At 34.9% G+C, this 21,939-nt stretch overlaps 2 protein-coding genes across 4 annotated transcripts; both read left to right on the top strand.

The window, feature by feature from the left end:
- The first annotated feature begins 1,575 nt into the window (after nucleotides 1–1,575).
- On the top strand, nucleotides 1,576–7,603 carry LOC140892754 (NAD-dependent protein deacylase SRT2). Of its 2 annotated transcripts, none has more exons than XM_073301733.1 (11): nucleotides 1,576–1,791; nucleotides 2,430–2,472; nucleotides 2,567–2,801; nucleotides 3,427–3,492; nucleotides 4,212–4,257; nucleotides 4,877–5,037; nucleotides 5,108–5,237; nucleotides 6,081–6,242; nucleotides 6,433–6,560; nucleotides 7,002–7,101; nucleotides 7,181–7,603. In XM_073301733.1, the coding sequence occupies exons 1-11, from the start codon at nucleotides 1,753–1,755 to the stop codon at nucleotides 7,229–7,231; spliced, it is 1,161 nt and encodes a 386-aa protein (XP_073157834.1). In that variant the 5' UTR covers nucleotides 1,576–1,752; the 3' UTR covers nucleotides 7,232–7,603. The 2 variants fall into 2 exon arrangements, with proteins under 2 accessions (XP_073157834.1, XP_073157835.1); XM_073301734.1 differs by having other exon boundaries at nucleotides 1,577–1,795.
- Nucleotides 7,604–8,083: 480 nt separating this feature from the next.
- LOC140892753 (CBS domain-containing protein CBSCBSPB3-like) lies at nucleotides 8,084–16,742 on the top strand. 2 transcript variants are annotated; one of them, XM_073301731.1, is made up of 14 exons: nucleotides 8,086–8,496; nucleotides 10,380–10,548; nucleotides 10,789–10,921; nucleotides 11,442–11,612; nucleotides 11,770–11,848; nucleotides 11,941–12,054; nucleotides 12,375–12,441; nucleotides 12,991–13,096; nucleotides 13,194–13,252; nucleotides 14,140–14,246; nucleotides 14,328–14,464; nucleotides 14,932–15,014; nucleotides 15,101–15,190; nucleotides 16,033–16,742. In XM_073301731.1, the coding sequence occupies exons 1-14, from the start codon at nucleotides 8,342–8,344 to the stop codon at nucleotides 16,207–16,209; spliced, it is 1,647 nt and encodes a 548-aa protein (XP_073157832.1). In that variant the 5' UTR covers nucleotides 8,086–8,341; the 3' UTR covers nucleotides 16,210–16,742. The 2 variants fall into 2 exon arrangements, with proteins under 2 accessions (XP_073157833.1, XP_073157832.1); XM_073301732.1 differs by lacking the exons at nucleotides 14,932–15,014; nucleotides 15,101–15,190 and having other exon boundaries at nucleotides 8,084–8,496; nucleotides 16,033–16,213.
- Nucleotides 16,743–21,939: the final 5,197 nt, after the last annotated feature.

Genomic DNA, 21,939 nt, shown 5'->3' with positions numbered 1-21,939 from the left:
TCTGATGAAATGTTGTACCAAACACGTGAATACCTTTCAGAATAACAAGTGTCCCACTAAACATAAGAATTTTGCATTTTGGCCCCTCAAGTCTTCACTAATTGCAATTTGGTCTTCAACTTTTCATTTCATTCAATTTCAATCCTAAATAATTTAAGAATATTAGAATTTAACTCAAAACTCCAAATATTCCCAAATTAAATATTCTCGAATTAAAATTAAATAATTTCGGGCGTTACATAAATAAAATAAAAATGAAAAGATATAAATGTGGTGTACCGTTGCGTCCGCATACCCTAAATACACGCATATATGTATATATATCATACCACCTGCACGCACTAAACTAGCTAACAGCTACAACGCGCCGTGGAAGAGCACTTATGCAAGGTTTTGATGCAATATAACTTTTTTCTATCTTGTTTCTTTGTTTATTTATATTATTTGTTTGTTTTATTTTAGTATCTTCAAAAAAGATGGTTTTTCGACGTGTGAAAGGAGCATTCTCGCGAAATGCCGATCTAAATACTTAATTATTTATAAATCAAATTAATAAATCAATATTTATTTTCTAAATTATTTAATTTTATGGATACATATTTTCCAAAATATTAAACCTCTTATTATTTATTGTATGCCTTTTTTCTAAATTACGAATTTATTATGCATTTATATATATATATATATATATATATATATATATATATTTTATGTGTACTAAGTATTAAATACCGATAAATTTGATATTTATATAGTGAAAATTATATTATATGATATACTTGTTTAAATATTCAATTTTTTTGTTTATTGTTATATTAGTTTTTTTTTATTTTTGTTAAACAATCTTAAATAAACCAATAAACTTGACAATTTTATAATTTTTGTATTTGAAGTTTTATAATAATCTTTCTATAATATATAATTGCTAAAATTAAACTTAAAACATCATCTTTGTGAATCGATTTCGTACTCACTAGTATATTACTTGTGCAGACAACTTACACTTGAATGAATTATTATATATATAGGATAAACATATATATATATATATAGTTAAAATCTGATTATTGTGTTGGTTCAAGACCTTCAAAATCTGGAATCAACTATGAGCCCAAATAAGTGCTTTGGGAACAGTATACATTTTGGAAAAAATACTTATTTTTTTAAAAAAATATTTTTTTTAAAATGTTATGTGTTTGGTTACAATAGACATTTTAAAAAAATCACTTATTTAAGCCCAAATAAGTGCTTTTTTAAAAGCCAGAAATTTTGGCTTTTTGGCTTCTGCTTATGTTTTAATTCAAAAAAACACTTTTTTAACATTTATCCAAACACTAAAACTGCTTCTGCTTTTTTTAATAAAAGCACTTTAAAAAGCTGAACATATTTAAGTGTTTTTTAAGCCAATAACTTTTGTTTCCAAACGACTCTATATAATCATAAATTGAACAATCATTTTGCATTAAAAAACTTAATTACTTTTATGTATGGTTGGAAGCTGAAAAACCCCTGAAAAACTAAAATCAACCGTAATGTACTCAGTGCACAAATACAAGTTCTGTCATGAAGAAAAAATACAAGAAGTACTGTGAGAAATTCCACACCTTGCATAATAAAATCATAATTACAAAAATATTTAGGAGTGATTAATTAAATAATTTTCACAATTTTTGTGGACCTGGAAAGTCGTCGGCAACAATAAAATTCGCATTTTAATTGGTGGTGTGTTGCCGGTGTTGGATTTTCAAGTATATGAAAATGGCCATGGCTCTCCTTCCACCGTTCGTTTCTGTAGGTATCTTTTCTTCTCGCCTTTTTTCGTTCTCAGGGACTTTATGGGGTATCCATGCTTTGAACTAATAGATTTTTGTGGATGCGGTGCTGTAGCTAGCTTTGAATTCCCAGAAAATGAATGGGGTATTTACGTTTTTAACTTGATTTTTGTGGATGCGTGTGTTGTAGCTAGCTTTGAATTCCCAGAAAAATGAATTTGTAATTTTATTTCTGTTCTTGCTCTTCTGAAGGCTGGACTGTGAAATCGGGACACGTGTTTATCATTCCAAAGAAGCAAGATGGTTTTTAAAACATTTTGCTTTCGTTTTTCCTGTCACTTGCTTTACCTGGCGGGTCATTCACATAGTCATGGTACTTGGCCATGTGAATTACAACGGCCTTAGATGTGAAAGTACTCACAGATATTATGTAGTGATTTGAGTTAGTGCAGTCCGAAATCTGAAGGGAAAAGTTAAATGATATTTTTTGTTTTAGTGACCTCACTTTCTATAACATTCTACAAGCAAAGGTTAAATTTTTTGTGGATGGAATTTTTTTCGAAAAATACAGCCTTTATGTTCTTTTATGTTTGAAAATTGCAATAAATGCTTGGCATCTTGTATTCCGAGACAACTCAAAGCTAACTGAACATGCAGACAATCAAAGGTCCTAGAGACTTGCTGGGAACATTGTTTACTGGTAACTCTTCTGCACCAAATTTGCGTGGGTTCCTTTTTCCCCCTGCTGTTGTAATCTAGCTGATTGTCCTCTATATGTTCTTCCTATGTGTCAGATACTGTCAGATCGATTAGCAAAGATGGGAAAACACGGTGGAGGTCTATCAGATTCATATCGTCTCAAGCAGCCGTCAGACTTGTGCAAAGGTCATATCGTATATCACCTTCTGGGGCTCAGATGGAAAATAAAGAAATACCTTCAAATTTTTTGAGTGACAAAAAGATGGTTCCTTATTCAGATCCACCTAAAGATCAAGATATCGACCTCTTGCATCAGTTTTTCAAAAGAAGGTAATCATGGTGTCCTGCAAAGGATGAAGGAGCTAAAAAAACAAGTCATTAAGATGGCATGTACTTTGGCAGTGACTGCTTTCTTAGATACACGGTGTTATCTTTTAGCTGAAGCATTATAGGCTCAGTATGTTTATAAGATTGGTTATTTATGAAACCAGGTTGTTTGCAGATCTTAGATGCCAATAATCTGCCGAGGATCTTGTTTTTCTTGGACAATGTGCTAGGATTGGCTCTATAGTGTGACCAAACTGTTGAATTTTCAATCCCAAAGTTTTGTCAAAATTGCTCTCCTATTTCATTCCGCTCTAGAGACTTGCTTGTTCCAAGTCCAACAGTCTTAGACTCTTAGTTACAAAGTCGAGGTGTGGTTTATGTCCTGCTGCTCCTGCATCAACCTTTTTACTTGAAATATGATTTAGAGACTTGCTTGTTCCAAGTCCAACAGTCTTAGACTCTTAGTTACAAAGTCGAGGGGTTTATGTCCTGCTGCTCCTGCCTCAACCTTTTTACTTGAAATATGATCTGGGGATGAATATTTTATCTGATCATATTAAGCTGGACCATACCTTCTGCTATCTATCCAGAAATTCGAACTATACTTATTTTGGGCTATTTTTTGCAGTTCGAAGCTTGTTGTCTTGACCGGAGCTGGGATAAGCACGGAGAGTGGAATTCCTGATTATAGAAGGTTGTTTTTGACCTCCTATTAAAGTGTTTACCTGGTGATTTGATGACATGTTACCAGGTTCGGTGGTCATGATTCTTGTATATCACTCTACCTTCTTTATTTCTGTCATAACATTAATTATTATAAGGACCATATCTGACTAAATTTACTCATTTTTTTGGCAACTTAAAATGTGTTTGCCGATCCTGTTGCATGAATGATCTTGCTTGGTTACGAATAGTCTCTAGAAAGTTATTCTGATTTAGATTTGCCTCAATAGTTGCAATGGTGCTATATTCTTCTTGCGTTTCATAGTTTTACAGCTTATACTCCTCTCACTACCTTCATTGAACACGGTGAACCTGGCAGCCTTAATTATCACAATCAATGGTTTAATAAATGTCGGATGAGCTATGTAGCATTTTTTTTATCAACTTGTCAGTCACGTATCATCTGTTGCTGGACTCAATATTTCCTATTGAAGTTTCCTGGCTGTTAATGATTATAACTTTGTCATGTTCATTTGTAGTTTCCCTGATATTTTCACATTGCAATCTAGTTTGAAAATTCTAACCAGAAATGAAACTTAATGCTCGTAATTGAAGTTGACTCTGTATCTTTATTTTTTAATGATTGTCAATTCTGACTTCATTACAGCTTCTAAAACTTAATCAATCAATCACTTTATCTGCTTTAAAAAAAATAAAAAAATTCAAGCTCTGGTATTTACCGTTTTGCAGTCCAAATGGAGCTTATAGTACTGGATTTCGCCCAATAACTCATCAGGTGATTAGAAAGCATGTGCTGCCTTTGTATATCTTCTCTGTATCATATTAAACTTCATTTGAGATTTTTGCCCCAGTTCTATAGTCTGTATGTGTACTGCATGGCATAAAATGGTGTTGTGAACATGATGCAATTGTGATCATTTCATAGAAGTTGGCTTTTCTCACAAATTCTGGCGCTAGAGGATTTTAAATTTCACTCATCGGTACTGAATATAACTGCTGGACTGACTCAAAACAATTTTATCAAATTCAAACTAGGATGGCTAAAAATCATAAATTAGCATTGCTTTGGGAAATTAAGTCGATTGGCATAGGAAGAATAGCTATTTACTTTTTGGGAAATAACTATTTATCGATAGTTTTGAACAGGACTGCTTGAAGTTCAACTTAATACATGTACTTCATGGACTTCAATGCAACACTGACTCTCGAGTCTCGACTGCTTAAACTCAATGCTTTAAGACATAAAAGATTTGTCTTCTGTAGTTCTTCTTAGTTTTGATTTGTTTGCTTACTACAGTTTTGAAACTATGCTTTATTGTGTGTACTCTGTTTTTGTCCATATTTTGTGTTGTACGGGTACTTAAGTTCTAGACTTGTACTTTCTCAACGAACAGGAATTTCTCCGTTCCCTTCGCTCCCGGAGGCGGTACTGGGCAAGGAGCTTTGCTGGATGGAGAAGATTTACTGCTGCACAACCAGGGCCAGCGCATGTTGCATTGGCATCTCTTGAGAAAGCTGGCCATATAAGTTTTATGATGACTCAAAATGTAGACCGGTAATGGTTCCTTATGTGAGGTTTTCCATTTTAGATTTCCTACATTGATTGCAATGCCTTCTTTTCTCAGGTTGCACCATCGTGCTGGCAGCAATCCTCTGGAATTACACGGGACTGTATATATTGTTTCTTGTACAGAATGTGGTTTTTCTATATTCCGAGATTCATTTCAAGATCAAGTGAAGGCTCTTAATCCGAAGGTTTGTACTTTGGTAAAAAATAATTATACTGGAGTTCTGTTCTCGCTGTAGTTTATCCGAGAATTTTCTGTTCAACCATTAATTTTATTCGGATGAATGTAATTGAGGAACTTTCTATTTTTAGTTTGAAAATAAATCACTTGCATTAAATACATCATAGAACATGTGAATTGTTTCTTCTCATTAAATCTTAGAGAAGATGTCTCGAAAAATATGAAGAAAGGAAATATTGTCATGGCAAACATGACTGATTTATGTCAAATCTATGGTTTCAATCAAATTCTTTTGATGTTTATGAGGTTCTGTTGACGAGATTTATATGTTGACTCTGATGTATCTGCTTCTGTTATGAATCCTACTGGCAGCATGTTGGACAGCATTAGTCTTAGTCCTGATCAGCTCTTACGTTCGCTTTGTCTCGAATTTAACATTTCCTAGATTTCACCTTCTTACATTTAATAGTTTTGTTCAGGATGATACTTACCCCTTCATTGTGATTCTTAGATATGAATGTCTGCTTAGCAGGTCCTCAGTTTACTATCAGAACTGATAAACGTTCTCTAGTGATATGATTTGTTTTCTCCAGTGATATAGTTTGTTTGCTCATTGAGCTATATTATACTCGAAAACACATAAAACTGTATGTTTTTGTCAGCCGTGTTAAAATTCAAAAGCATGTCTTTGCTCCTTCAAAACACTACGCTTGATCATATTTTCTCTCTCTTTTGTGATGTATTATTGAATTATGGAATGCTTCTTTTTTCTCAGCTATAAATATTTTTAGCTTTCATATTGTGTTTGTTTCTATGGAATTTGAAACAAGAAAACTTGATATGATTTCAGTGGGCTGAAGCAATTGAGAGTCTAGATTATGACAGCCGCTCGGATAAGAGCTTTGGGATGAAACAGAGGCCTGATGGAGATATTGAGATAGACGAGAAGTTCTGGGAGGAGGAATATCGTATTCCTAGTTGCAACAAATGCAATGGAATACTGAAACCTGATGTAAGCAATTTGCTTTTTAGTGGTTGTAGCGATCTCTGAAATTCTGGTACTGAGTTTTGGATGATGTGATAAAACAATGTCATTAACATAACTAATATATGTATTCATTATACTGTTTTAGCTTCTTTAATTTTCTAACAGAAGTTTTTGTTTATTATTGTAACTTAACCATTCAATACGACACTGCCAGGTTGTCTTTTTTGGCGACAATGTACCCAAGGGTAGAGCTGATAGAGCAATGGAAGCTGCAAAGGGATGTGATGCTTTCCTTGTACTCGGTTCATCTTTGATGACCATGTCTGCTTTCCGGCTGATCAAGTATATTCCATACTAATTTACCTACTCTGTTTATTTTGGTCGGTTATTACTTGTTATAGGGAGGGAATTGAAATAATAATTGCAGTTTTCCCAACAATATTGAATTTTCCTCATTTTGAATTCCTGAAACTGGTAAAAGAAAAGGTTATGTAATTGTGCATGTCACTTGTCATCAGCAATCTGATCAGTGACAGCTCTAAGACGTGAAACAAATATTAATAGTTGTGGAAGATACCACCTACATATAATTAAAAATTAATGAACTTGTGATAACAAAATAAAAAAAAGTTACCTTTGATATTGTTAGCTTATACGCTTGCGGCACTGTAGACTGGGCAAATATCACACTTGTAAAATTTATATAGAACCTTGGGCCCTCGTGATATTAATAATTTCAATCAGATACGAAATCGCACAATGTTTTTATGAACTCCTGTACAGGGCTGCTCATGAGGCTGGTGCCGCTACCGCAATTGTTAATGTTGGCGTGACAAGAGCTGATGATTTTGTTCCTCTTAAAATTAGTACACGCCTAGGCGAGGTATATGTCCTTTACACCTTCAGTTGACAGTAATCGTGTTATAGAATTTTCAGACTGTTTGAATCACACAATGGTGCAGATATTGCCCAGATTACTTTCAGTTGGATATCTTAGCATCCCTCATCTCTAGCACCATGCGGGGAACAATGTGTATCATGTTGAAGAATCAAAGATATGATGTGATGCTTCTGTGTGGACTGTGGTGAAGCACTATCCGATCCGTTGTATCGTTCTTTAACCATGGTTTTTATTCAATCGAGCATGGCAAATGTATTGAGCTCTGCTTACTTTGTATTTTTTAATTTTAACCACTGTTTAAAAATGTAAACATAGAATGTTTATAATGGAAGTCATGCTTTAGTACACATGAAATCCAATTACTGTATAGTGGACATGATTAAGATGATTCTTGCATGTCATATGTAGTTGCTCGTGAATTTTTTCTTCTTCTTTGTACTTCTACCCGTTTTCGTGGGAGAATGAGATTTTTCTTTTATGTTTATCTCGACTTGTATCTTGAACTTTAACTTTTTGCTTCAATAAAAAAAACAAGTTGTTTGAAAAAGAAAAAAAAAATTGAATCTTGCATGTGTTACATTTATCATCTCGAGCAACTCGAGTTTGACCTCTGATTATATATAAGATAAACATATATATAGTTAAAATCTGGAATCAACAATATAATCATAAATTGAACAATCATTTTGCATTAAAAAAACTTAATTACTTTCATGTATGGTTGGAAGCTGGAAAACTGAAATAAACCGTAATTTACTCAGTGCACAAATACAAGTTCTGTAACGAAGAAAAAAAATACAAGTCGTACTGTGAGAAATTGAAATTCCACACCTTGCAGAATAAAATCATAAATACAAAAATGTTTAGGAGTGACTAATTAAATAATTTTCACAATTTTTTGTGGACCTGAAAAGCCGTCGGCAACTATAAAAGTCGCATTTTACATGGTGATGTGTTGCCGGTGGTGGATTGGAGTAGAGCGAGAGCCACTAAATTTACCAACCTGAAGAGACACTTGATTTTCAACCATTTATTTAAATTTAAATTTAAATATGAATATGAATAATATAAATTAAAGCTTCCATTGAAATTTTCTGCTGTGGCTCTTCAGAAGAGGGAGAGGGTTAGGGCATCCCCTGAATTACTGCCCTAATTTCCCATTGATTTTCCGTGATTGTAGATGATCGGTGATTGATTTAGAAAGGAAATATATCAGGGAGAAATGAGTGGTCAGATGGGTCCTCCGCCACCCAGACGCAGCAGTACGGTTCTAAGACGCAATTCATCCTCCGTGAGGAAGTCGTCGGTTCCACCTTCCGAGAATGGCGCCGCCGCTGCTAATGGGTTTCACGCCAAGCCTACTTCCCCTACTCAATCGTGAGCTATCCCGATTTATTTTATTGTGTGTATTTGTGTTAAATTTCTCGTTACTTAAATTTCATATTTAAGAATCAAGTTCATTTTTTGAATTTTGGGTCTTGGGAGAAAGAGATTGAATCTTGAAGCTGAAATATGCTGAATCAGGAACTCGAACAATCTCTATCACACGTGGGACTGCTTGCAGCCGTGTTGTTAAGAAGAATTTAGCTTGTTACATGGATCCTTTAACTGTCAGTCTGCCTCGTTAATTGAGAAATACAGAGGCAGAAAATTTAAATTAGGTTTGGAATTTATGATATAGATTTTTAGTCTTGGGATCGGCCAGGTGTGTTTTGAGAGGGATATATATATGGAAATTAACATTGTCTTTCACTCTTTGGTAAATAGTTTGTTCCTATGGTGATCCTTCTGATACCGAGTATTGACATAATTATCTATCTATGCTCCATGTCCCACAACCAATGTTGTAAATGGCGGGTGGTGGGGAGGTCAGTGACCGTCTCGGCCGCCCAGGCGGTTGAATTTTTTTAGCGATTTTTAATAGACAATTATATATAATCATGCAATGTATTTACAAATAGTCAAAATTTTTTGTTTAATATATGCAATTAAATAATGTTTATGCCTAATGAAGTTTAATATAATATATACAATCTAGATAAAGTGCAAATAATATATTAATGCAAACTAACAAGATAATTAAGGTGGTGGCAGATGGAGCAGCGGCGGAGGGCGGATGGAGGCGGTTTGAGGCAGGTGGTGTCTGATGGTGGAGGAAATTTGAAACTAAAAGTAAATACAAAATAGAGTGAGAGGTGTTTTTATTATATTTAATGTTTTTAAAATTAATTGACTGGTTTTAAAATTATTTGACTTTTGATAGTTGACTAAAATTTTAAAATCATTTGCCGCCTCGGCCGCCTGGACCGCATTCTTGCCCACCTCCGCCGCCTCAACCGCCTGCTTACCCGCCTACAGAGACCGCCTTAGACTGAGGCGGGGCGGTCGAGGGCCGCCTACGCCTAGGCGGTCGAGCGCCTAGGCGGCCGCCTCGACCGCCATTTTGAACACTGCCTACAATGGCCTCATAATCAGTTATGAAGCGACTAACAAGCTTGACAATTTCTCCAATGTAGAAAGCTATGTTTTTGGATTTGGGTTCTCTCCTTGGCTAATGGCCTAAGTTCGTACACTCATTCAGAGGGTTGACGTAGCAGAAAGGATGACAACCTGTGAAAGACTATTATTGTGTAACTGTCCGTAGTGTTGTTCGTGTCCACATTTGCTTCACTATCAAATGTGAAGTTCTTAATAGGTTTGAGGGGTTCTCCCACAGTTCTGCTTAAAAGTCTAGTCTTTGGGTTTGAACTTTCTCATGGACTTATGGCCCAAGGCCCCAAATCCTAATATTTGTGCTCTTGTCTTGAGTCATTACAGTGGAGAGTGCTTCCAAATCCACCAGGTGACTGTCGGTAACGTAACAAGTCCTGTATTGGTTCTACTACAAAATGTGAAATGACTAAGCATGAATAGATCTCACCTCGAATGGTAGTTCTTGGGGTTGGGCTTGGCTCTTGCATGCATATTCTGTCATTATCAATGTAGATTATTTCAGTTTCTCCTTTGGTTTATTTTTAGCATTTTGTTTCTTTTAATTTTCATCCATTTATTTTCAATAAGCCGATGAACATCTTATTATATTCTTAACGTGGTATCTGTGCATTTTTTTTTTCTAGTGTGGCAGACAGTTTAGGTCCAAATATATAGTGGTTTCCCCACTTTTTTACTTCTAGGTTTGAATGTGTATTCTGACACCATTTTTTGTTCCGCTCCGTGTCTATGCATTATGCTGATGTCATATTTGTTGATTTTACATGCAGCTCTGTTGTTGGGGAAAGGACAGTGAAGAAACTAAGGCTCTCGAAGGCACTCACAATTCCTGAAGGGACCACTGTGTCAGATGCCTGTAGGAGGATGGCAGCCCGTCGTGTTGATGCTGTCTTGCTAACTGATGCTAATGCTCTGCTTTCTGGAATTGTAACTGATAAGGTATTTATTTAGGTGTGTAACTAGCTGTTGATCCATGATTACAGTAAATGGGTTTGGTTTTTAATTATTGATTTTTTCCTGAAGGAGATGGAAGAAGGTGCATTATAAGGCAACGTTTCTGAATAGGCTTATTGCAGTGAACACCTTATCTGTCATGGAACTAATATTCTAGGAAAATGTAACATATAGCATTACTGTGTATGATTTTTTTTATTACTAACTCAGATCTTGTATGGATAGGACATTGCAACCAGGGTCATAGCTGAGGAGTTGAGGCCAGATCAAACAATAATTTCGAAAGTGATGACGAGGAACCCAATATTTGTGAATTCAGATTCACTGGCTATTGAGGCTCTTCAGAAGATGGTTCAAGGTTTCTTCTTCTAAGTCTTTCTTTCCTTATTGTAATGCTCACTGCACGTGCTTTCTGAATTTGGTTGATTTTAAGAAAGTGAGTTTGAAAAAATCTACATGTGATTAACTTCATGTGGAGTTAATACAGTCAGAAGAATTGGCAACTTTAGCAGAAAGATAATGGTGTACTATGTTGGACTTAGAAAATTGCTACTATCACCAGCATGTAGATTGATCAGCAGATAAAAACAAGCTATTTAAACATGTGGCAATGTTTCTGCTCCTTGAACTTTGGTGGTGGTCTTGTTTTATGACCTCAAACGTTAATGATATCTGTGTAATCATTTTATATGCTACCACTCTATTTCCATTTTTCCCAAAAAGATATGCCAAAATTACTCTTAGCATGATAATTCATCAGCTTAGTTTTTATGTTTCAGTTGACTTGCTCCACTAATCTCATTTTGAACATGCACCTCTTAGGCTCTTACTTATAAGTACAGGTTTAACTTTTCCTGCTGTTCTTTTACATACGATAGGTAAATTCCGGCACCTCCCTGTTGTTGAGAATGGAGAAGTCATAGCTCTTTTAGACATTACAAAATGTCTTTATGATGCCATATCGAGAATGGAGAAGGCCGCAGAGCAGGGAAGTGCCATTGCAGCAGCAGTTGAAGGAGTTGAACGTCAGTTCGGGAGCAATTTCTCGGGTCAGTTCGTATTTCTGTGGCTATTGTTTTTAAAATAACGGTTCTCTACTAGGTATATTTTCAGTAAAAATAGTTTCGAGGTTTGTTTGTCAGCTAAATGGCTAATTCAATTTCCACTGTAGCTGTTTTTTTAATAGGTTGTTCTTCTGTATTTCAGCACCATCAGCTTTTGTAGAAACACTTAGGGAACGCATGTTCAAGCCAGCCTTATCAGCTATCATTTCCGATAATTCTAGGTACAACGGAACTTGCTAGCCTACTCCTATAGATGGAAAATTGTCATATTGTCTGCATCTGAAAATTACTCTATACTTTATCGCAAATTCAGGGTCGCAATAATATCTCCATCAGATCCTGTTTATGTTGCTGCTAAAAAGATGCGTGAGTTACGAGTCAATTCGGTGGTTGTCATGACAGGAAATAAGATTCAAGGGATATTAACGTATGGTTTTTGTCCAGAGTATCTTTCTTTTACTTTACATATATATACATATATATATATATATATATAGAAATTTTTAGCTGTCCAATAATGCCTCCCCATTTCATGCACGACCGCTAAAACCCACAATCGGGTGTTAGTGGTGCGAAAAATCAAAAACAAAAACAATTAGAACCCACCACCGGGTTTTAGTGGTCGGGATGAAGTGGGTAGGAATTTGTTGGGCAGCTATATATATATATATATATTCGTGTAGTGGAGGCTGAATTGATCAGTGCTTTTTATCATTGCTTATGATTATTATTTGGGTATTGTTACAGTTCAAAGGATATACTCATGCGAGTTGTGGCCCAAAATCTCTCTCCCGAGTTGACTTTAGTGGAAAAGGTTTGGGCCCGCTTCTTTTTTGTTCCATCATCAAAATATTGTTTTGTGTTCTCTAATTGCATCATCAATCACGTGACTCGCATCAGATGATCAGAAAATCATATTATGCAAAGACAGTTATCATGATATACTTTATGCTCCTTAGGTACGATAATATTGACATAGAAAACTCAAATTTCCATAGGTGTTCTCACAAGTTTTCCTTTCCCAAATTTTCCTAGGTGTCCTGTTTGTTGCCTTTATGACCTTTCCCTTCTTGTTTGAACTTTTGAAGTGTCCTTTCTCAATAGTTTCACAGGAAAATGTTGCACCCCTTTCTTTGTGGTCTGATTGTTGACAAAAGATGCATAGGTCAGATCAATGTCAGCCAATTGATTTTTTTAGGCTTTTGTCTGTATGTTGTGGTGGAGAACACTTCCATGCAACGTACAGTCTAAAAATTGAATGACCTAGTGGACTCTGTTACCGAACTTTTACTCCACAATTGTTTGGATGAAGATGTTTCTGCTGAAATATTTTTTTTATCCAATTTGACTTCTCTTTGTCTAGGTAATGACACAGAACCCTGAATGTGTAACACTGGAGACGACAATCCTTGAAGCATTGCATATAATGCATGATGGGAAATTTTTACATTTGCCTGTTCTGGAAAAAGGTAAGCGTATATTCATCCTTCTCTATTCGAAGCAAAATGATTTGATGTCAAGCTTTAGTTTTTATTACTTTTTATATTATTTGGGGACGGCCGGCAGATGGAGGTATTGCTGCCTGCATGGATGTTTTGCAGATAACTCAGGCAGCAATTTCTATGGTAAAGTTATTTTGCCCTTTGAGTGTTGTTTTTAGGCACATATTGATGTTTTCTTACTTGTATTAAAACTACGAGTTTTCACCTTCATGTTTGTTATATTTCTGGAATTTAACGGTGTTCATTGTGTTTAGTAAGAACGGTTTAAATCTTCCATTTTTTATATGCTATCTTTATGTTTTTCAAGGAATACTATCTATTGTCAAGTTTTGGTAACTTGAGAGAATTCTTCCAGTTGTGGAAGTAGATGGCCATTTTAGCACAAGTATAACTAGTTTTTTTTTTTAAAAATAAACGAAACAAAGATATATTAATATAGAAAGTTAATATTTACCGCACAAGTATAAAGAATTGATGATATCATGACCTCGTTTTTAGTTATTTGAATTTTAGTGGCAAATATATATTTATGTAAGGCTGTCTGTAATCTGTATACTTCTTACATTCAACGAGGTTGCATAAATAAAATATTTCTATCATTCTATGCATTTGTCTGCTTTATGTGTTTTTGAAGGACACATTTATTGGATGATAAAAAATTATAGTAGTCAGCTCTCGTACCAATTTCTTTTGCTTGTATTTAACTTTTTATGGGAAATTTTTACATCATGAATGACTGCAAATCTGCAATCTTGTATTTCTATACTTCAGTCTTTTGCTTTAAATATTCATTATGACATAGAGGTAGATTTGTTTTGTGAAAGTGAGTAAATATTCTTTTATCGAGGCATTTCTTCCGGGTTAAAAATTCTTGAAACATGGTTTTATTTATATGAACAAGAACCGGCATTTGATAAAATGGGAACAAAATAGAATTAAAATGAACATACCTGGTAGTGATGATTTTTCAGGGAGTTATAGAATTGAGACGGTTAAATATTTTTATGAAGGTGGAAAGTAGCTCTGATGTTGCCAATGATGTAGCAAATACAGTGATGCAAAAGTTCTGGGATTCAGCACTAAATCTAGAGCCCCCAGATGATTATGACACCCATAGGTTTTCCTTCACCTTTTCTATCGAGAACATAACTAATGATCTATAAATATGACTATTGCCCTTGCATGCTTTGCTGTACAGTGAGATGTCAATGTCCCAATACATAGCATCGGAAAGAACAGAACACGCAAAGGCCACATACCCGTCTCTCGGTCTTGGGAATTCATTTTCTTTCAAATTTGAGGACGATAAAGGACGTGTGCATCGATTTAATTTTGGTGAGTTAGATTTTATTGGCGGTATAGGTTAAATGAAACTGAACTCCTCATGATTCTTACTCTGTCATATGATTGTATATCTTTTACCTGGTATGATGTTTAACTTTTTATTGTCGCCCATTTACTGTATAAACCCAAAATTGTTTTCAAAATCAGTTTTTAAATTCGGACTGTTAGTACTACGACAGCAGCATTGAGTGATGGTGGTGCATTGAGGTTTTGGTTTTGTGAAACAAATGAAGCAAGAAAATGAAAAAAATATAAATAACATGTCTAAGTTGCAGTGCAACTAGAACTTGCATTGTGCTCTATGAGAAGGTTTATGTAGTTTAAATGCCTAGCTGTTGGAATTTTTTTTTTAATATTAGGCTGTGGGCTTGAATTTTTGGTTGGCTTGGTCTTTTTGTTATCGAGTTTAATGAAAACAGTAAACCCCTTTTGATGTTCCGAATCCCTTCCCCATCCAGGCTTTGAGAATTTATCTGAGCTTGTTTCTGCTGTTATGCAACGGGTGGGTGCATCAAACGATAACATTTGCCCTCATCTTTTGGTGAGTAAAAAGAACGTCCAGGAATTTTGGTCAACTATCAAACTATTACGACCTTTTAATTTTTTTTTTTCCTAATTCTGTTTTAGTATGAAGATGATGAAGGAGATAAAGTCCTGCTCACGACAGACTCAGATCTTGTCAGTGCAGTTAGCCATTCAAGATCAGTGGGACTAAAGGTGTGAGAATGATTTTTTTACCATCCACATCTTACAAGGACATTCACTATCTGTTGTTTTCATCTTCTTTATGGGGGAAAAGATTTAGATATCTGCGTAGAAAGAATCTTGTAAATTTTGGTGGTTGTAATGCCAGTCTGTTTTACACAGCCACTATTGCCTCCTGGTACTTCTGATGGTAATTTTAGACATCTTTAACAGAGTCACAACACCAAAAAAATCCGGATGTCTTCAAGCCTGGCACCTTTAGATCTTAGAGTATTCAGCAATCTCATTCTTATAACCAAATCTCTTGTGGCCTCAAATTATTTTTTCAGACTTTGATTCTTAAAGTCAATATCCACTTTGCCTGAACTAATATAATTTTTCCTGTGTTTTCTTGAGAAGAAATAGCTTTCTTTCCTGTTATATCCTATGAATTAACAAGAGAAAATGGCCATCAACAAAGTTATTGTGATCTCCGAGTTTTCCATGAATGTGCTTTTATATCTACGTAGCATAATAAAATGCAAAAGTATATAATTTGTACATCCAAGAAGCATGCTTCTTCTTCTGAACCATAATCAATTTAGTTTATATTGTTTATGATGTACAATAAACACAGTGTGATGTAAAGAGATAAGAGCTTAGAGTGTGGTCAGGGATGCACATACTAAAGGCTTAGAATGGACACATTTTTGTATGTTGCGCTTGCTTCACCTGCTAGCGGCTGGTAAAGCTTGCAAATTGCACTGACATTCATTGTCACATGTTTCCTAGCTTTCAGCCTTCCAGTGGGCTTATGTTAATTTGATAGTTTTGGTTGTATTTATGTCAGTGTCCATAACTTCTTTTTTTAGCAGGTTTTGAGATTACATTTGGATTATTATGATGCAAGTCAAGTAACAAGGAAGTTGTCGTCTGAATCAGAGACTGCACAGAAACCCGGTTTGATCCCTCTCCACACTGGGATATTTGCAGGGGCAGTTGTTCTAACAAGCATAGGAGTTTTGGTCTATCTGAAACGTACTAATATATGATGCCCTGGAACTAATGACACAGCCCTCGTGCATATGCAAAGCCATTGCGAGTGGAACATACAATGGATTACACCAATTAGTATATCTTTGAAGGTGTTAGTAACAACTTAAAGCGTATCAAGAGAAGGGCAAAAGAGAAAGGGCGAAAATGGTAAAAAGAACAACTTGCAAGCCATCGTTTGTGTACCTATGTTCGCAAGAAATAACATTGAAAGTTCAGGTGCTCTGGTCTATGTATTGGCTGCTCTGTCTCGATGCATGCGAGATGTTTCATCTCATGTTTTACCATGTATTATATATATACATACACACGAGCAATGTGCCTTGAGATTAAATTTAACAACGATTTTGTATATAGCGCTATTCATCCTCGCGTAGAAGGTAGAGGTGCAACTTATATTTTATATACCCGTCGAGTTGTGAATAAACACAACAGTCGTAACTGTCTGGAACTAATCTTGTTTTTTAGTTTGATTTGAATTGTACCCGTCGGTTTGCTATACTAAGTTCGTCAAATTGTTCGCAACAATGACGACCGTAGAATGAATGAGGGCTTTAGGATTAAAAATAATTGTAAATGGAAAGGGCGGATGTGATTTGATTAAGCCGATAATTTTTTTTATATATTTTGTTATTTATTGGCATACTTAGATATCAATCAATACAAGCATATTTAAATTTAATGTGTTAAACTTTATTCAATATTTCACAGACACAAGCATATTTAAATTTAATGTGTTAAACTTTATTCAATATTTCACAGACACGCAACATGTGTGAGTTTGAAGGTAGTGTTATACAAATGTTAAATCTCTTATATTAAATATTTTGGTGTGTTATTTTTATATCCATAATTTTCGCCCTCTAATTTTTCAATCAATTGATCAAATAGTGCAAACTATTTAATTCTTAACATAACCATAAATATTTATATATTTTAAACTATTTTTTCTTTCTTTCATTCAAATTAAATTAACTCTATATAATTGAAATGTTATTAAAAAAATCTTACTATCTTACTATTTAATTAAAAAAAAATACATCCTATTACTAACTAACTTTCAATTAATTTGGTGAAGCCAAAATAAATGTACACTATGTTCATTTTTTTTTCACCTACAATAGATACTTAACGGTAATTTCTTCAAACATATTAATTGATTTTCCTAAAATATCATTTATTTTTAATCTTCAATACTATCTTTATCTATATATTTAAATTCAATAGTTTTTTATCTATATATTTTTAATTTTTAGATTGGACTTAAATTTATATATCAAAACCTTGAGAAAAATTTTTTTTTTGAGAAGAAACCTTGAGAATTTTTTAAAAATAATAAAAATATAGAGGCTAATTGAAATTTAACGGAAAGGGCATAAGGAAACGCGCGAAAGCCCATATCAATTTTTTTTAAGCGTAACGACGCCTCAAAGAAGCGTCTCCAACGCAGATCAGTTAGGTACAATTTGTCAATTTCTTTTTTATTTTTCACTTTCAGTTTCAGGTTTAAAAAGATAATTTGTGATGAATAACATGACGTTGATTTGCACACACCACTTCAATTGAAGGAATTCTGTTTTGTAATTTTATTTTATTTTTTTTTGAAATTTTGATTTTGCAGCAAGTTTTTGAGAATTTTAGACAGTAAGTTTTTTTCATTTGGTGTTTGTTTACATAAATTGATTGGTATGCAGCATCATTATTATCTTTTTGGAAATTATAATGGGTAAATTTGTGTAAGAGAAATGAGTTCGCTGACTGATTCATAGAAGTAAAAAAGCAGATTGTATTCGATAACATCTAGGTGATGATCGATTAAAACTATTGGCATTTCACATGATATTAATTCTGTTGTATTGGGCTAGTTATATTTTGGATATTCGCCAATAAAAGGCCAACTGAAAGTTTTAAACTGACATATTCTTACTATGTTGCTGGATAATCTTCAGATTGCTTCATTAGCTAAGACTTGTATGTTGTTTGCTTCCTTGTGTTTTTTTTCCCTACTGGGATATCGGAAACAGTAGCCAAGCCAAAATAACTCCCTAACTTTGTTTGCTGATACGTTTACGTTTTTGGTGACAGGCATTTCATAAGTTCCCTGTTTAATAGATGATCATGGATAGCAGGGATATAAAATCAGAACTTCTAGCTCTACAGAAATTGTATGGTCTCCTTAAAAACGATGGAGACAGTATGGAAAATCCAGCCTTTAATATGGTATGCTCTCGCACATTTTTTTCGTCTTTCATGTTTTTCTTTTCCTTTTTCTCTGCCAACACTCCAGCCTCTATATCTCCTGAACTTGTGAGCTATTATACTCATCTATGAAAGTTTAAGTAGAAATTTTTTTGTTCTTGGCATAAAATGATATTTTTTTTAATGGCTCTGCGGTAATATATTTCTGAATCCAAATGTATCCCTTGGGTATTTCAGAAAATTACAAGTCTTGGTTGGTTTTTCTGCAAATATATTTGTTGTTCTAGAACATGTATAAGAACTTCTCCATTGATAGGTCAGAACCTTAGATGAGGTTTCAGTTCATGTGGCTAGTATTGTGATCTCAATATTTTTAGTATCTTAGAATCCAGGCTTGTTCCAGCATATTATAGATATTACAACTGCCAGAGTTTCTGTTAAAAGATGACACAAAGTTCATAAGATCCTTCCATATTATTTATTACTAATAGTTTTTGAACAGCTGGATGATCATGCACGCCTTATTTTAAAGCATTTTCTGGATTCAGCAACTCAGAGTGCACTCAAAGTGTATTCCGAGGTAATGTCCACTCCTGTATTTCTTTCACTTAATGTATGCATTCTTGTGCTTTTCTTTTGCTTGGATTTTAAGGCAAACTTTTCATGAAGTTGGATCCATAATTAAATTTTGCCAATTACTCCGAGTTTTATTCGATGCCATAGATACTTGCTGGTCAAGTGGGAGTATTACAGACACCATGTTCCTCTCATCTGCAGCAAACAGATAACACCGTTCAGGAGCAATCTTCTCGAATCCGAATGACTAGAGAAGTGGATCAGAGTTTCAGAAATGACCTGGGATCTGACAAAGAAAGAAAGGTGGATGGTCTACATTTCAAATTATGGAACGACCAAAGACTTATTCGACAAAGGAGTCGAGTAGATTCCATAGAGCAATCAACACCAAGTGCTGATGCGACTGGAGCTGAATTTAGAAAGAAACGTTGCAGGGTTTGTCAGCGAAGCACCGTAAAGCAAATGGTAACTAATGATGGCACTGCTAAATATTCGGACATATCGACATACCCGCAGCATGAGGTGAACAATCACTCTGATCATGTTCCTTGGAACATCGAGCAAGAAACTGGATCTGTACTGGGATATAAGACAAATGAGTCTATGACTGACAAGAGAAGGCAGACTGGACCTTTTGTGAGTAACTTGAGTGGTGTTGGATCCACGGGATTTTCGTCAGACACTGTGGTCCCAGGCATCGCTACAGTTTGTAAATCTAACTTTGAAGCCATGCACAAGCGTGTGGAAGCTGACTCTATATCCAAAGAAGCTTCGGAAGCGATTGAGCAGCTTGAATCATGTATCTCAGGTTTGAAAATAGGATCAGATCATGTGCACCTGCTCCGGGAATTTTCTGGTCAACATGAACATATGGATAGCAATGATGTAGGATATCAGATTACAAGCCAAAGTGCTCAGAGCCCTTTTAACTACCCATCGCATCAGATCTACGGTGTGTCAACAGAAGTGATAAATCAGCCTTCGGCAAAGGTGCAAGCAATAAAAAGCATGTTCTGCCGATCAAATGGTTATTTTCCCAGGAGTGGAGGGACCTATGAAATCAGAGAGTCAAATGAAGAGCCTAACATGCCTCCTCATCAAGAATCTTCATATCAATCAGACCGACACCACAAGAATGGAATTGCAGCAAGCAGAAATTCGATGACTGCATCAAGGATGTTTTTAAATAAGCAAAACTCCGAAGATACAGCTTCTAGCTTGTACTTTTCAAACACAAGAAGTCAGCAAGCTAGCAGTTATGACAGTGCTGGTGAAGATTATTCATTCTCAGATCAGACAGGAAGCCAATATAATACTTCAAGTACAAGCAGTGGAAGTGGAGCTTCTTTTCAGTCACATGGAACTATGAGAGACTATGAAAGTTGCACAAGCAAGAGTGAGGACGATATATACTCGTCCTCAAGCGGTGATGGAACTCCTGAAGTAACTTCCAGCAGCAGTGGCAAAAGTGAAGGATATTCATCATATAATCAGCCAACAAACCATCCTGCAGGATCTACATACTCCCACTCCTCGATGAAGTCCACATCAAGGAAGAAGGTTCCTGGAGGGATTAGCAAATCAGCAAGAAGTATAAATCACAAGAAACCGAGTACAACGTGGAAGAGATTGAAAGACAGATTGGCAATTATCTCTCATCATCACCATCATCACCACCACCATCACCATGACAGCCGAGATGATCATCGCCAAGGTAGTCATTGGAAAAAGATAAATGTTGGCACACTTTTTAAGAAACACGAAGGGAAAATCATACGTTCCAAACAAGGAGATGAGGCTTATGGTGAAATGGCTGTTGAAAAACTGAGGAAATCTCTGATTCATGACAAACATCAAAAGGGTCATTTCCATGGCCTTGTGGAAGCTTTCTTGAGGCACATTTTGCACTCAAAGAAGTCGAAACTGGCAAAAGGAACCGGTGACAAATTAGCTACAAACCAGCGAGGCCGGAAAAAGGCATTGAAGAAATCACAGTGGTGGAAACTGCTGCGACACCAAAGAAGGGGAAAATATCCCAAGAAAGCAAATGTGAAGCTTGGGTTAGGCAGGAAAAAAAACCATTTAAAGGCACTCCGAAGTTGAAATAAGATGACTTCAACTCCAGTAGTTTTCATGTATTGTTGTATCTGCATTTCTATTTCTCTATCACAAAAAAAAAAAAAAAAAAAAAAAGTGCAACTTGGTGACGATGACATGATACAATCTCATTTGTGTTGATTTGAAAATATGGAACCAAAAAATATTCAACCATAGCAAAAATGTAATTATTCTAAAAAAGGAAAACACTAAAATGTGTTAAAAACTCGGCTTGTGCTATGATAAATATTTACCGCAAAAGTACTCAAATTCTGTATCAAAAAGAAGGGGGCAAAAAAAGTAATCAAATTCAATAAGAAAAACAAAACTTTCATTTTATTGTACTGTAAAATAAATTATTTTTGGTTTATTTATTATTATGCATCTCAACATTGTGTGTTGTAATAAAAAGAATAACCAAATGACGTAGATTAAAAGCACGATATGAAGTTGTTCAAATTAATAATAATTGGTATGTATGCATATAATTTTATGGGTCCAGATCCTCTGCAGTGTTAATTTTACAGCACAAGGTGCTGTGCCATCAAACGGTGTCGTTGATGGCTTTTTCTTTTCTTTTTTTTTTTTTACCGTTTGATGGCTTTTTTTTTTTTTTTTTTTTTTTTTAATTTCTTCCTTCTGTAAGGCAGCTTGGCTTCACATTTAATACTTTTTTTCTTCCTTTTGATCATACGACTTTTTGGGCTTTTGTGAAGTGTGAACACATATGCTAAATTTTGTTTTTTTTTATAATTAATTATGACAAGGGGAAGGAAATATTAATTATATATGTATTTTTTTAAACAATCAATTATTTCATATCAAGTGTATTAGTATTAAAACTTTAAAAAACAAAC

Source organism: Henckelia pumila, chromosome 3 (assembly GCF_033568475.1).
Source record: "Henckelia pumila isolate YLH828 chromosome 3, ASM3356847v2, whole genome shotgun sequence".
Classification (NCBI taxonomy): Eukaryota; Viridiplantae; Streptophyta; class Magnoliopsida; order Lamiales; family Gesneriaceae; genus Henckelia; species Henckelia pumila.
Note: the sequence above shows the minus strand (reverse complement) of the source record. Positions and strands in the feature narration are given on the sequence as shown.